General features: G+C 41.8%; 1 protein-coding gene across 1 annotated transcript in view; it reads left to right on the forward strand.

The window, feature by feature from the left end:
- COG5 (component of oligomeric golgi complex 5) overlaps positions 1-16,892 on the forward strand; it is a 343,620-nt gene that overhangs the window by 222,394 nt on the left and 104,334 nt on the right. Inside the window, exons 8-10 of the mRNA XM_019543552.1 lie at positions 617-782; positions 4,838-4,950; positions 6,561-6,638. Of these exons, the coding sequence (XP_019399097.1) occupies positions 617-782; positions 4,838-4,950; positions 6,561-6,638 (357 nt within the window). The remainder of the gene's footprint in view (positions 1-616; positions 783-4,837; positions 4,951-6,560; positions 6,639-16,892) is intronic.

Here is a 16,892-nt window from a genome sequence, read left to right on the forward strand (position 1 = left end):
AGTGGACACCAAAAGAGTGGGGCTTATGCAACTTGTTTTAGGATCACACTTAGACACTTAAGTCTCTAGCACCTCCAGGGGGACTCCTGGAGCAATGCCTAATTGTTAAATAAGTTCTAGCCTTTACTCTGTAAAACCAGACAGATTTTGTAAAAGTTGATGTCATTCTCCTAGAAATTTGCTCTGCTCTGAGTAAGTTGGATGCATGGATTTTTTTGAGCTTTGTTCACATCTAATCAACTGTTGAGTTCCTATAAGGTAGAAATGTAGCACATGCTGTACATACAAACGAGTCTTACTCCTTACCTTATAACTGGATAAAACCAAGACAGTGAGTGCATGCCTCAAAATTATGTAGTAATTTTCCTCTGTGTGAATTATTGGATTACTAGCTGGTAGCTTGTCCCCAGATGATCACAGTCAGCATTGTTTTCAGCTCACTTGTCATCTTCTTTCTCTTATCTTGTTTCCCAATAAAGAGACCACTGATGTGATAATAAATTAAATGCATCCACAAACTCCTGTAAATGTACAGATTAAAACTTTCTCTCATTGTGGGTAAATAAGGTTACACATAAAGTGATGCTTACCATTTCTCCCCCCCTTATCTCCCTAGAATCCAACTCAAGTGGGAACAGCTCTACAGGTTTTTCATAATCTTGGAACTTTGAAGGATACTATTGCTAATGTAGTGGATGGGTACTGTGCATCCGTGGAGGAGAACATCAGAAACGCTTTGGATATCAAAGTTTTGACTCAGCCTTCCCAGGCAGTTACAAGAGGTGCAGTATGAGTACAGTTTTTCTACTTTACATTTCCAGTTATTTGGCAAAAGTACATTTTGCACCCCGCCATCCCATCCATGTTTCAGAGACAGTTTATTGCTTGTATTAACCAGGCCAGGGGGTAAATCATACCCATGGGTGGAGTATGAAAAGGGGGAGGTGCAGATGGCATGGTGCATCATCCCATATAATGGGTGCTTTGCCTCCAGCCTCCAGAGCTGTGTCATCTAGCCCACAGAACTCTCCATGCATCCAGAAATTTGGTAGTAGGGAGCTCTGGGCCCTACATGTTGGACTGGGTGCCTGATCCCAGTGCACAGGGTCAGGCAGAAGCGGCATGGGGCCTCGGGACCCAATCCCAGTGTGGGGAGCTGGGGGGGAACTGTGCCAGGCTCCTGGAGCCCAATCCTGGTGCTTGGAGCAGGAAGGGGATGGTGTCGAATTCCAGGGTGTGATGCTGAGGTGTGGGGCTTGATCTAGCCTGCAGACAGGCTGCATACCACTCATTTGGCGCATGGGGCCAAAAGCTTAAGCAACACTGGCATATAACATAATACATCATTTTTTCCAGGTAGAAAGAAACTAGAAGGTTTACTCATATGCTCGGGAGAAAAGCAATATTAATCAGTTTAAGATTAAAGTAATAACAAACATAACTGAATTGGAATGTGCATTAATTTGATACATTTTACATTTTACATTAAAAAAACCAGATTAAACTAGGCAAAAATTATCAAAATGTTATTTCTTTAGTCCTGTAGTCATTAGAATGAAATGCATATCTCTTTCAGATTCATAAAACAAAATTAAGTGTCTTGAGCATCTTGACCGTACATCTAGTATTTCACTGAAAGTTATTTCCATGCCCGAGCTGATGTTCACCTAAGTTAATGTTTCCACATCTAAGTTAATATTTTTAACTAGAGTTGAAAACAGTATGGAGGCCTGTGAAACTTATTTACATTACCAGGAGGAACTAAGAGACAGCAGAATTGCAGAAAAAAGAATAGCTTGATTAGTGTAATATTAATACCATTAAGAAGGAGAGAGTGCTGCTAACACCCATGGAATGAAGAGTTTGGAAGGAAGCAGGTAGATTATAGTGAGCCAGAAAGTCAAGTGACTCCTTCACTGCAGCTTGAATAGAAATGCTGCTGCCACTGCCAGGCATTTTCTTTTAAACTTTGGGTGAAAATCAGGAATCAAAGGGGTTCAAATCACCACTGAACCCCCCTCAAATAGTCCCCTGGGCATATCCTAGAGCAGTGGTTCTCAATCTTTTTAGACTCAAGGCATCCCTGAATAGGTTTCAGGCACCCCTTGGAAAATGACAACTCTTGATTTTCACTCTTTGTTTTTTACTACAGAAAAATAATGGAGCAATTTTTCTTGCTTTCTGAGCAAGGAACTCAGAGATACCAGAGCGATGGATTTCTATTTGAAATCTCTGGGTTTATCTTGTGAATCATGTTTGCAAACCTGACAGCACTAACACTGAATGGCACCCTTTGGCACTCTTGAACAAGGTGCCATGGTACGCTGGTTGAGAATCACTGCTCTTGAGTAAGCATGTTAATGGTTAAAGGATTTATCTTTTAACTGATCAGCCCAGTGATAACTAGTTCTAGCTTACAGGTTATCATTTAGCTCCAGCTGGGCCCAGTCCAGGAGAGGGACGGGGAGAAGGGAAGCCCTGTGGTGTCCAAGCAGGAACCGGAAGGTGGGAGGGCAGGAGGGAGGGAGAGAGGAGCAAGAAGCAGGGGAGGGGTAACTAATACCTAATAGCTAGGCTTCATGGACCCTGGTGCAGCCACTCACAGCCTCCATGCTGCCTGCCATGAGCAGTCTGGGCTCCAGACAGGCCATTGCCACCCACCACAGAGCCAAGGCTGCACGTGGCAGGTAGTAGGAAAACTAAGTGGATACACCAGGGTCCACAGAGCCTAGCTATTAGGTACTAGTCACTCATCCCCCTCCACCTTCACCTCCCTCCTGTGCTGCTGCAGCTGGCCCCAAAAAACCACATGCTGGTGGCTGCAGGAGGCTGGTAAGGCCACTCACTGGCTGCTGCTACCCATGACTTCCTGTGCTGTGTTGTCTTCCTGCCAGGGCTTGTCAATGCTTTGGTCCCCAGCTCCCCACATTATTCTGAGCGGGCTGGTGCAGTTCCTCCTCTGCGGCAGGGCGGGGTGAGACAGGCACTAGCTTGGGGCTCAGCAACACCCTCTGTCCCCCACCCTGCCTGACTTCACAGAGCTGCAGCCTGGAGCCTAATGCTCTTGTGCCCGTCCCTATTCCTGTGCCCAGATGGATGCAGCACCTTCTGTTGCTGCAGCTGTTGCAGGGCTTGGCAGGGGCAAGGTGGAGGTAAGTGGGCATGGGACAACTCCCTGGGTCTGTGGCTCAGTCCCACAGTGCACCCTCATGGGCTTGGATAGGATCCACCTGCCCACCCCACCTGGTTTGTCATAAGGCACAGCCCTGGGGAGCCGCTGAGTCCCCGCCACACGTCGTGGGGGCTGGAAGAGCCTCACTGGTCCTGGACTGGCAGGTGTGCCCCACAGTCCAGACAGGAGCAGCCCAGCGTGGGCCAGGCTGAGGGTTGCCACACCAATTAATTGTTTAACTGCTGTAACTACAACAGGTTAAACCTATTTTTAAATCGGTATTTACATCCCTAGTATAGAGGTAATATAACATAAAAATAAATTTCGGTGTGTTCCTCCTTTTTCTGCCTAGAGTGTCTTATTTCTTCATTTCTACTTTCTCTCCCTCTCCTTCACTTGTCTAGAAAATAAATTTTAGAAATTTACAATTGTCCTAGCATTTTCTTATGAGCTTATCACGGAAACGATTAATTTTTTCTAGAATCTGCTTCTACCTTCCTTGTGTTTTTGAGAGGGCTGCAGAGAGACTAAAGGAGAGATTGGGGCACGTGTCTTAAGCCAGGAAACTAATTTTCTGCACTGGAATAGAAGCATGGGGACTGCTGTCATAACTGCTGCTTCTCTCCCCTCTTTCCCTGACAGCAGCACAAAGCGAAGAGTAGAATCTGGTGTTCAACAAAGCAGCTAAAGTTTTAACCTTATCACAACCACTGGTCAATTGGTAGTAGATTTTGGTTGAGTAAGCAAAATTTGTTGCCAATTCAAGGGCAGCTGTGATGAGTTTAAATGTGAGCTGCAGTGTTTGCAAGGACAGAGTGACTGGTGCTGAAGAGTAGACTCTGTACCTGCTCCATGTGGCCCCATTGGGTCATGACTCTGAAGGAAAAAAAAAACCCTTTTTTCTCTTTATTCTGCCTTCCCAGAACAAGGTCTCTTTTGGGGGGCAGATGAGTTGTAGAGTTTGGAACAGTATATGCAAAAAATATAGTACTAGAAAGTAGTGCAAGAAATCTGACAAAGGCATTACAGTGCTTTGTCACACGGGAATTTATCAAAACAGTATTTGCCATTTTGGGTAGTCCACTGCATCATTAAACTTCAGTTCTCTTGATGCTTTAGTTAAGGTACCTCAGTGTGTTAAAGAATACAAATTTAAAGGTGAGATGGATAACAAATTTTAATTTGTAGTCTCTTTAACGGTTTGGGATTAGAAGGTAGCTTTGGAATTATTATAATGGGATGTGGACACCCAAGCCACTCAAGAAAATGTTGGCTTAATAATGATCTTTTTCAGTTAGAGTACCTTATTTTAGTCATTCAAATACAACTAGGCCAAGATATTTAGGTGTGAGTATACTGTTGCATCCTGCTGCTACATTGGCCTGGTGGGGTTTCTGCTAAAATGACCAAGCATGGAACAGCTAATAATGCAAGAATATTGTAAATGTCAGCTGAACTTCAAAGTTAGCACTCAAATGTGATGATTAAGGCCATTCACTTGAAGAGCTGTTGTTTCAAACTGTCTCTGGCTTCTGAAAATTGCTTGGTCAGGTACATACCACACATGAGTTTAGGTGCCTAACCTCATTTAGGCACTCACTCCAGAGAGCATTGGATACGACTTAAATTTTGGTCTGAATTATGTTTCCTTCAATATTTGCTTAGGGGGGCCTGGCCGAGCAGCTATGCCAACACCAGGAAACACTGCAGCCTTCCGAGCAGCTCTCTGGACAAACATGGAGAAACTCATGGATCAGATCTGTGCAGCTTGTGGCCAGGTAAAGTTCTCGGAGTCCTTGCAGGCAGTTTGCTCAAAGCAACAACTCACTGTTCATTATCAATCAAAAAAAATCAATTTAGAATGTTAGGAATTATTAAAATAGGATTTTTTTGTGGTTTTTTTTAAACAAAAATATCAATAAGTATCTTTTATGCCCATTTAGAAATCTGTGGTGCATCCATACCTGAATACTCTATGCAGTTTTAATCATCACACCTCAAAAAAGATACAGAAAAACTAGAAAGGTATGAAGAAGGGCAACAAGGATGATCAGGGTTTTGGAGGGGTTTCCACATGGGGAAAAACTAAATAGGCTAGGACTTCTCAAGTCAGAAAAGAGATGCTTGAAGGGCACATGATAGAGATATATAACATCTTAAATGGTGCAGAGCAAGTAAATAGGGATTTATTATTTTCCCTCTCTCTCAATACTAGAACTAGGGGACATGAAATGAAACTATTGGGCAGTAAGTTTAAACTTTAACAGGAGGAAATTCTTTTTCGTACAGGGGGCCCCTATACACATGCAAGTTAAGATACAATGGGATTTCATGTGTGATCCACACAATCACAGCTCTTGTCATGCCACATATGCATGGCAGGAGGAATGATTGTGGGATTGTACATTAGATCCCATCAGACCTTATCACTGGTGCAGGGGTAGCCTGGGATCATGATCTCGGGTCTGCAAGCCCAACAGCTGATTGAGACTTGTTGCAGAGCTCACAGTGAGGCAGGGAGAATGCTGCTACCTCTGTGAGCCCTGTGAGGTGCCAGGCTCATGACAGGACCAGCTGGGAGAATACTGCTGCAGCTGTGAGCTCTGTTCTCCCCGCTGCCCTGGATGCAAGCCCTGCCCTACAGCTGAGACAGTGTACTCCCTACTGCAAGCCCTGCACCTGACAGTGTGAGCCTTGTCAGCTGTGGAACAGACAGCGGGTGGTGCACCCCTGTGGCTGGGAGCCCCTCAGTTGATGGGACTTCCAGCTACCAGAGATCATGTGGCCACACGTTCAACCAGTAGCATGATTAGAATAAACTACAAAGTTATTACACATTTTTTGTGGAATAACATTGTAGCTTATTGCATGTTTTATCATGCCGTTAATTGGTTGAACATGTAGCTGGGTCACAACTTAAGGTGTGTTCACCCGGTTGTTCATTGATCATGCTGGAAGTATGAGTAGAGGGGGCCAAGGTACAATTAACTTGTGGGACTTATTTCCCCAAGATGCTGTGGAGGCTGGTAACTTAACCCAGTTCAAAAGGGTATTTGACCAGTTCTTGAAAGAAAGGTCCATTGGTAGTATTGAATAATATAGACGGGGATGCAGCATCTGAATCAGAACTCCCTATATGTCTGTGCTGGAAGCTGCAATAGGACAGGATCAGGGAGAGAAACAGGAACACCTCAGTATGTGCTCTGTTCACCCTTTCTCTCAATATACATTCTCTGCCACTCAGTGAGAAGAGGATGTTGGGCTAGATAGACCTATGGTCTTACCTAGTAAGTGGCATTAATTTCTTATGTTCTTCAACTTCAGTGCAATTTTACCAGCAGCAACTTAGAAAACATAAATTTTCTTGGAATTAAATGTTGTCTTACAGGTGCAGCACTTGCAGAAAGTATTGACAAAGAAGAGAGACCCTGTTTCACATGTCTGTTTCATTGAGGAAATAGTTAAGGTAAAGTTTTCATTTAGCTGACTAAATTTCAGTGGTTCTTTTAAAGAAAATGTGATGAGAGATGCCTTTCAGTTACAGTTTTTCCTATAACATATGTGTAATTATAGTAACGAGATGGTCGTGAAAGTCATGCTAGCATAGAAGAGTGCATTTATGGACTGTTTATATATGGGTTACGTCTTGTAATAATTACTTTTGTTTTCTTTTAAAAGAAACTGTAAGATAGTGTTGTCATTTTTTATTAGTGATTATTATTGTCATTCCATAAGATACTCTGGGTAAATAGTATCATGCATTAGTTTTCATAGGAGAATGCATCTTCATGTGGTATCTAGTACTCAGCCATCTGTTTCTCTACATTTTGGCAATTTGTTCATTGAAATATAATCACGGCTGTTCTTTCCCTGTAATGTCCCAGATATGAATACCTATTCTTGTTCATTCATTTGTATTGTTTCCTATTCTTATTTGGAGTAATTTGATTAATGGTCTCCTTCAGGGTTGGGAATAGTAATTCTGAAGTCATTTTAGCTACCTTAGTAAATGAGGCAAAATAAAAACAAAAGAAGTTTTAAGGCCTGTTTTTTATGCAGACATCTCCTTTCCCATCCATATGACTAGATTATGAATTTATACAGATTTATTTTTAAATGGGTCCCAGGAAGTATTCACATGCAAATTTTTTTCAACAGTAAAACCAAATAATGAAAGTTTTTTACACAGGAAACCTATTTTTTTACTCCAAAATAAGTACAGCATCCATCTGGACAGTATGAAGGCTCTTTCTGAGCAGAAATGACTAGATTCAGCCTGCTCTGGAAGAAAGCAAGAAAGAGATGGATAAACTTATAGCAGATGTGTGTCTGCAGAAAAAAAAGCTTGGCCTTGCAAAAAATATTTACTGCTTCCTGGGCTGCACAAAGTGACTCTGTGATACACCAACAGACAAAGAAAGCAATCCTGTGTAGTGGGGAACCATGGAGCAGGTTGGATGGGAGGAAAATTAAAGTTAGTGAGCTTTCCATGTTCCATTTGCAATAGCCCTCCTGAGTCTATGCTTCTCCCTCATTGCCTTCATAGAAATCCTCTTGGATCAAGAGAGGAAGGACCATCCCAATTGTCAGAGGAGGTTTAGGTGAAATGGTGTGTCACTGGGGGGGAGGAAGGTAGGAGCAATGTAATCTTTATCACTGTTTAGCAATAGACTATTTAAACAGATGATTAATATAGCTGACCAAGAAATGATATGTAGCATCCCAGTCTCTTGCGAGGGTGCTGACCACCCTTTTTAGCTTGTTGGTTTCATGTTGCAGAATTAAGCCTGTGGTACAATAATGCATTTTTCAAAAGATATCTATTTATATGTTCCTCCAAGGTTCCTTCTTTTTCTGTGACCATCCTTTTTGTAAGATTATGCCATTAACTTCAGGAGAGCATAAAACAAAGCAGGAGAGTTCTCATTCTGCAAGTAGCTACTAAAAAATAGGTCATCAGTCTTGCCTGAGCTTTCCCACCATGACAGTGTTGCTGCCACCACTAAAGCTTTACTCTGCCCTCTCCTTGGATGGTACTGTACAATACAGTGGTTCACTCAGCTGTTTTTGCAGGAACACAGAGTAGCAATGGTGTCCACTGGAAAAATCCTATAGCATCACTGATAAGAGTAGAAAGGAAGGGAAGGTTACACAGATCAGTCTAACTGGTGTGCAGTCAAAACTGTGCAAGTACTGGTCACCGCTAACATTTGGGAAGGTTCATATGGAGAGCCTTATGGAAAAGCAAAAATTACTCTGTCTATTGCCAATACTTATACCTAATAAAATGGTAATCCCACCCCTGAGTCATGAAAGCAATAGGTAATGGTAAGCCATGATCGTAGCTGCCACTACTAGTCATCATGTCCCCAGACATTGTTGTAGGGAGAGGAAAGAAGGTTGGATTTGTGTTAGAAATACTGTGTGAACTGAACCAAACAACAAACTGAGGGTAATCACTTTATATCCCTATTCTAGGGCAGTATGCCCACTCCAGAAGACATGAAGAGGAGGCCTCCATTCTACATTCTGTGCACTAATTACAGTTACTGATGTCAACATTATTATAGTCATCTTCTGCAGCAGCTGCACTGCCACTTTGCCTATCCATCTGCTTCCTAGTTCTGATTATGGCAGAAAAAGTACCATCCTAGGAAATGTGAGATAGTATAGGACCCTGCCTTGTTAAGCATAAGCATGTTAACAACAAGGAAACTAGCTGCTTTTGGATTCATTACTCTCTTCCTTTTGGAATTGGGGGAGGGGGGTGGGCAGGGGAGAAGGTTATGCCTTTTTTCTCCTGTCACAGAGCACACAGCCTGTACTTTGCTTAATTTCGCTTCCATGTGCTTCATGCCTTCTAATTACCTGTTGCTGCAATAATATTTAGTAGTTTATTCTACATTCCATCTGAGGATGTCAAACACTTTATAAACACTCAGACACTCAAAATGGAGGGGAGCAGAGAAATATTGTCACTAGTTAACAGATGGAGAAACTAAGGCACAGCAGACTTGTGTACACTTGGAAAATTTTTAAACTTCCAAGTTCAACAACATAGTGGTAAAAATGTGGGTGTTTTTACCACTGTGTTGTTGAATTTGGGAGTTCAGAAGTTTCCTAAAAGTACAAGCCTGCACCACAGCTTTCTGACTAGTAGCAATAAAATGCTCTGGAATTTTTCCATTGGGGGATCAGTGGAAAGGACACTGGGATTCCTCAAAAAGGTTGCAAAATTTGGTTCGCTAGGAGGATCATTAGTTTTCCTGTTGTGAACCAAGTACTGACAGTTGGCGTGACATGAATGCTGATCCATTGCCAACCAATGTTTTCCATTAACTCTAGTTAAAGAGCTTAAATGGTTTGCTCACAATCCTCTGACAATGTTCAATGATAGAGTTCCCAGTGCTGCTTGTCCCTGTCCTATCTCCCCATACCCAGATCACACTGTCTTATTTCTGTGACATGATGCCAAGTGAACATAAAGAAGCCGACATTCCTTTTCAAATGTATTCATAATATGTTTACAAATCTTATTAAATTTCCTATCAGTAATGAAATTTGTGTGCAGATTCAAAATGGTAAACATATGTAAAGGTCAGCTGGAAGGCTTTTTTTGTATTTGCCAAGTTATTTCTTCAATGATCTGTGTTTACACTGACAAAAAGTAGCCAGGGAAATTCATGATCTCAAGTTTTGTAGATAAAAGGATGAGAAACTGATTTTACATGTTAATGTTTTCAGACAGATTTTTAGCTTTTAATTTTTTTAAACTACGTTTATAATCAAAATTGCAAATATCCATTTAAAATTATTTAAATCATTGCTTTTATTTTACACTGATTTCTGTATTTTTTAGTAGTTATAGTACTCTCTCAAAGAACTGATAAGTGACTTTGACCTGTTCTATTTTTTCTTTTCTTTGCATTGGCAGTATCTAGTGTCTAATCCTGATCCTATTGATGTCAGTAGCTAAGTTATTATTGACTTCAGTGTAAGCCACATCAGACCCTATATTTTCATGACGGCCAGTTCTCTAATCAAAGACAAGAATCCATTTGAGCTCCTTGTAACACAGAGTTGAAATTGAATTTTGATCTTCCCTATCTTAGATCCTCCACTTCCCCACAGACTTCAGTGAATGGCTTTGCAAAGTGAAAAGCTATTTAAACAGCATGGCAGAATGTTTTGGCCTGGATCCTATTGCATCTATAAGACATTGTCTTTGCTGCTGCTAGCCCCAAACAGTGTGCATCTTACCGTAGGAGAGCAGTCCTAATCCACACAGTTTGATGCATGGCTCTCCAGTTTTCTGAATGCACAGCCTGGTTCATTCCCACAAGCCAGTCCTATTCCAGCCAGAGATGTACATCTCTCCCATCTTGTGCAACTCTAAAGGTGGGGAGACAACTAATACTTCCATTCCTTTACTGGGCAGCTTTGTGCGATTCTGTCACGTCAAGATTTGTCATGTCCAGAAGGGCAGAGATGAACAGCTATTTCTAACTGACAGAATATGAGGAAGGAAGAGAGGAAAACCACCTTCTTGCATTTGTCAGGGCATTTGTTCAGGAATAGAGAGCGATGGCTTCTAGGCCCACGTTGGCTAGAGAGGTTTGAACCCATGTCTCTCATTTCCCAGGAAACTGCCTTAATCAGTAGGCTATGGGCCAGGCAGGGATGAGGACACCTTGTATCACTTCTGTTGGAACTGAGCCACAGGGCAGAAATAAATGCAAGAGACATTGGGACCAGAAATAGAGCAAATTAACCAGTGAAGGGAAGGAGCTGTTGGTGTTTGGTACCTGCTCCCAGTGCTGCTTATGCAAAAATTAAGAAAACCAAAGTAGCAATTTAAATAAGAAATTAGTACTTTTTATTTATCAGGCACTGATAGGGATCTTGTCTCAATTAGACAATGTCTTGTGAAATGTCCACTTAGTTTTTAAATCCAAGTTGTTGACTTAATTTAGGATCCTCTTGTGCTTAAAGTTAGTGTGTGCATAAATGTCTGCAGAATTGGAGCTACAGTCCTCACAAACTAAAGCAGGGATGGACAATTATTTCGGGCAGAGGGCTGCTTACTGAGTTTAGGCAAGGTGTCAAGGGCCGCATAGGTAGCTGCCCCTTGACAGGTGCCATATGCAGTGCGCAGGGGGGTGCTCCTGGGTTCACATACACCCCATGAGTGTTGCGGTGCACCTCCCATGGGTGGTTGCCACTTGCCATACCCCCCTCCCTCATCGCCAACACCACTGATGGCATTTGCGGGTGGTCCGCAATCACCGCTGGCTCCCAACGATGCTGCCGGCAGCACCTGCAGGTGGTTGCTGATCACTGGCCAGAGTTTGCCTCCCCTCTGCTGAGAGCACTGTGGCTGCCTGTGGGCACTCCCCACTTACCGTCACCATGTTCCCACCACCGACAGTGCTGCCACTGCCTGTGGGAGCTCGCCGTGCCCCCCCCCAGCCTCCAGGGACACATGGCATTCATGACCAGTGCCCTGCCCCCTGGTCGCCATCTTGTGACTGGAAGTCTGGCACCCTAACCCCTGAACTTTGCCACCAGAAGTCCCTCCCCTTGCCCCTAGAAGTACTCCTTTCAGCAAGGGGCTTTGGCATTTTTGGAACCAGAAAAATACCAAATTATATTCTGAAAAGTGAACATCTACAACATTAATTTGATTTCAAAAAATGTTTTTGTCTTGATTTATATGTGTTTGTGTAGTGTCCATAGAGGTGATTGCACAATAGCTTAAAATGAAGTTTTACTCTTGTATATTGTGGTGGGTGAGTATAGGGTTGTGGGGGGTGTGGATATGTGGGGTATGGGTGGGTACAGGGGCTGTGGGGGGCTGTGTGTGGCAGGAGGGTGGCTGGGGTTTGTGTATGGCAGTGAGATGGGGAATGTGGGTGCATGTGTATGGTAGGGTGTACATGGGACTCACCCTCTGAACACACACGTATATACACACACACACACACACACACACACTCTGCCCTTGTGCCTGCATACACACATACTCTGCTCCTGAGCCTGCACACACACACATGCTGCCCCTGAGCCTGCATACACCTCCCCCCCACCGCCGTACCAGTGTGGTCCCATGCTCTGTGGTCCAGTGATGCAGCCAGCTGCCACAGCCACATGGTGCTGGAGCAGAGCAGGGGCACAAAACCAGGAAACTGGCTGGGGGTGAGGCGAGGCTGAATTGTTCAAGCCTGCTGCGGGTTCCCTCAGGGTCCTACTGCCCCTAACTCCTCTTAGCTTTAACAGGCAGCCAGGAGTGAATAAGTATGAATTTAGTAAATTTTTTAGAGACCCTGCAGGCAGGATAGAATGCCCTGGCAGGCCATATTTTGCCCACCTGTGGTCTAAAGCCCAGATCCTAGTATCAGTTAGACCTTGTGCCTACATGGAGCCACAGTGAAAGTAAATTTAATTCTTATTCATATCACATATCGGGGGGGGCTGGATGAAAAATACTCCAACTATGATATGTTTGAATATAATTTTACCCTGTCTGTCTCTTGAATGTAATTATTATTTCTATCTCTGACAATGACCCAAATGTACCATCCTGGAGAAATATATGTGAGGGTCAGGGTTGGTTAGCTCAGGGGCATCATCTGGTACTTTTTACCTCTGCCTTGTTGGGAATTATGCAGATTGCAGTTTGGTGATGACTGACAACTAATATGAAATACTTTTAGTCTGGTTCCCAGTAAAAAAGTATAAATATCCTCAAATCATCACCTGTGTTCCCATTAATTATCATTCTTCTCAGTTTCACCACAGAGACTAAGTACTGAGTGGCTGTAGAACTAACCTTTTGCCCTGAGATGTGGTCTGTCAAGGTCAGGGTAGAAACACATCTCCCAATTTCACCTACTTTCTGGTTGGAAAAAAATGTTAGTCCCTAGCTTATGGGAGAATTAAATTCATTTGTGATACATAGCTACATACTTGTCGATCTTATAAGCATTAATTAATTTCTAAGCGTTTTAAAAATACAGACATTTTTACTGAAAAAATAAGGATTTTTACTGTTTACATATTTTTCGACAGAATCATCTAATTACTCTGATGTTGAATTTTAAAATTATACACTTTTACCATTTATTTTCTAGTTCCAGAAGATTTATTTTAAAGCAGCTTTCATTTCTTTTGTCAGCTGCATAAAAGCATCCTTTTAAAATTTTACACTGTGGCTGGAAGTCTAGAAACCATTATACCTTGAGTATAAACTGATCAAGCTCAGTGTAATGAAATTCTGTGCCCTGCAGTAAAACAAAAATCAAGGTCATTTTTAAAACCATGCTGTCATTTATTGACATGCGTTCACCTGCAACACATAATATAGGCATCAGAAATTTAAATGCACAGATTTTTAAAAATTTAATCTAGACTACCTCTAAAAGATATCAAAGGTTTAGTCAGAACATTCTGAATTTTTCTGTTTCTATACTGATGATAGGTACTAAAAATGATAGCTTTTGTTCACAGCCTAACATTTGGCAATTATGTTGCTATAGAAATAGCGGAAATGGATTTTCCTTAGTTCCATCCCATAAGGTCTTGCTGTACAAAATTATTAAATCACTTGCACTCTTGTTTTAGTTGTGGAAAAATATTTAGGTTGTCCTTTAAGTGTCTTCAGTTTTCAGAATGATGTTCTCAATCTGTCTTTCTATATGGCAGGGCCTTTGATTGCAGATGGAGAATATTGTATGCATTAGTATGCAAAGCCTTATTTCAGGAGCCTGCAGCAAATAGCTTCATGGCAATAGTCTTTATATTGTTTTACATTTCAAAGATTTTTCACAATAAAGATGTTTTTCTTATTCTAGTCAAAATATCATAAAAATAGGTTGGAGGTAGTGGTTTTGAAGTTGGAGCATGCTTAGAAGCAGTGGGTCAGAGTTGGTGTTGATATTGTAATGTTAGAATAGCATTGCAAAACACAAAAATCTGATAGTTCACATATGGAAGGTTATTGTACTCATTAAGTTCTGAAGTTGGGTCATAAGTGGCTGCCATTCAGGATGTAATGAAGACAAACTGGTAAAAAATAAATCTTACCTTTTCAGTCTCATTTTATACCACAATCGGTATTAGATATAAATGTATGCGCTTTCATTATTTTTTTCTTAAATTTGGATTTGATGTAAGATGCTAAACTGATATATTAAGAACAGAGCTCTAGAGATTTCATTTCTGTAATGAGTAAAGTTAATTAGCAGCTTATGCATGTTTCTCTAAAATTAAGTAAGCTTGTTGTCATGTCCAAGGATAACTTTTAACCTATTTTCCAAGCTGCAACTTTATTATTATTGCATGGTAACCTTGGCTACAGAGCTTCAGACATCTCTGCTCTTATGACACCAAAATTTGGCCCACTGATGTCTGGTAGCTTTTTTTGTTCTACAGAAGCTATATACTGGAAATTGGATTACACTTTTAGAACTGTGGAATCAAGCCAGTTCTGTGTGAGCAAGAGGGAATGTAGTTTTATCACTTGGATCCTACCAGCCTGCAGTTCTTACCATTAAAAATAATCTTGTAATCCTGTGAGTAGGCAGCATTAAGCTAAATTTGGAGTCTGTATAGTTGATTTGAGCAACTACAGTACTAATGTGACTCCATAATATGAAAGGGAACAAAATACATCCAGTCCACGTAGACACTACAGTGCATTGTTGTGTAGTAACAAAAATTGTCAAAAGGAGAATTTTCTAATGTTCAAGATGGTAAATCTGTTTAACAGATTCTTCTTTTTTTGTTTTCATACAAAATATTCATTGATACTTCCTCATCTTTTGGATCTGAATCCTTTCTGTGCTGAAAAACATTGCTTACAGCATAAACAAGGCTCCACTGTCCCTGTCTAATGCAGTGTTTGCCAAAATAGCTACTTTATTGTGTTTCTATAATTCATCTTCTGTATGTGGATAAGCTGTTTATCTTTGTCTTAACTCCCAAACCTGGAGGACCAGTGGGCATCTTGTCATACAGCTCCATTCCTCTGAGCTTTCTGGTGTGGGTGACTCTATAATGATTTAAAACTTTAAACCACCAGTGTAGCTGTTAGAGTCAGTCCTTCCTCGTATGTTGTGGTGAGGTCCTCAAGAAAGACTCCATCATCTCAGTTTATGGTAAATGTAATTTCAAATTGCAGGACAACTTGCTCCAAAAATTCTGCCATATGTTCAAATTTTACATCCCTGAGTTAGGCTCAGCAGTAACATGAACTAGTAGTATTATTCACTGCTGACATAACATTTCTTGTCCTTTTTGTCTAAGTAAGTGTAAGTCTAAGGGGTAGCATGAAAGAAGCATGATGATACCATATTTTTGCACAAACAATGTGCTCCCCACATAAGGCCCATGCCTTGTTTTTGGAAGGCAAGAATGCATAAAAAATTAGTTGTCCAGAGTCATGGCCAACTGTGTTAGTAAGTTCTCCTGGGAACAGAGTGTGTCCTGGAAATGTGGTACCAGGAACTTCCTGGTGCACCAGCTGCCTCAGCCATTCTGTATCCTGGGATGCCACATTTCCTAGACACTATGTTCCCAGGAGGACTTACTCTGTCGCACAAGTTTAGGCCCTGATGCATTGCAAGGGCAGTAGTAAGACTGTTAGTTCTTTACTATAAGTTATTCTTTACAAATTCCTGTAAATAAAGTGTTTTTTCCACATCACAAGCCTCAGCAAGATGCTACCAATAGCTCAGTTGCCACTTCAGACACAAGCTTCAGTGCTATGGCTGTGCTGTGAGCCGGTTAACACAGGACGTTATCATCTTGGCAGCTATCTTAGCAACTGCATGACATGTGCAGTGAATCCAGGCTTGCTTCTCTTCCAGTGAAGAAAACATTTTCCTCTTTAAAACATGGAGGGGCTGATTTGGGGAGAAAGGTGCATCTTGTATGTGAGAAGATATGGTATTACCTGAACACAAGAATAATACAGTAATTTGCAAAGCAAAGTCTGAAATCAAACAGATATAAGGTATAAGATGAAAAAGTCTTTTTACCAGTTGCTAATTATGACCTTGATTCAGGACACTGCTTAAGCCATGGGTATCTTTAAGTACATGAAAAGTAGCATTGAAGTCAGTAGGACTCTCCAGATGGTTAAGGTTATCAGAATGTATTTACTGAATTTTGTGTTACACTCGTGAGTTGAGTTACGTTTGAAGGAAAAGAAAAATCATTTTGAGGTTATCTTGTTCTTATCAAATATGTGGGGCACCAGTACTCTAATATTTCATAGATCCTAGAAACTTAGGGTTAGTAGGAGCCTCGGGAGGTCATCTAGTTCAACCCCTTGCTCAATATAGGACCATCCCCAACTAGATCATCCCAGTCAAGGCTTTGCCTAGCTGGATCTTAACCTCCAAGGATGGAGAGTCCGCAACCTCTCCAGGTAACGTGTTGCAGTATTTTACTACCCTCCTAGTGAGAGAGTTTTTCCTAATATCTAACCTAAACTTCCCTTGCTGCAACTTGAGACCAAGCTCCTTGTTCTGTCTGGGGGATGGGGGGACTACTGCCACTACTGGCCCGCTGAGCAACACTTGCAAAGCCAGCAGACCAAGGCACTTAAGGGAGCCCAGCCCTGGCACAATCTGGGGGCAAGGCAAGAGCCCCCAAGGGGACACTTGCCTGCCTGTACACTAATGCCAGGAGCCTGGGCAACAAGCAGGAGGAGCTCGTC

The sequence above is a fragment of the Crocodylus porosus genome, unplaced genomic scaffold (assembly GCF_001723895.1).
Source record: "Crocodylus porosus isolate Cpor-Errol unplaced genomic scaffold, CroPor_comp1, whole genome shotgun sequence".
NCBI classification, from domain to species: Eukaryota; Metazoa; Chordata; order Crocodylia; family Crocodylidae; genus Crocodylus; species Crocodylus porosus.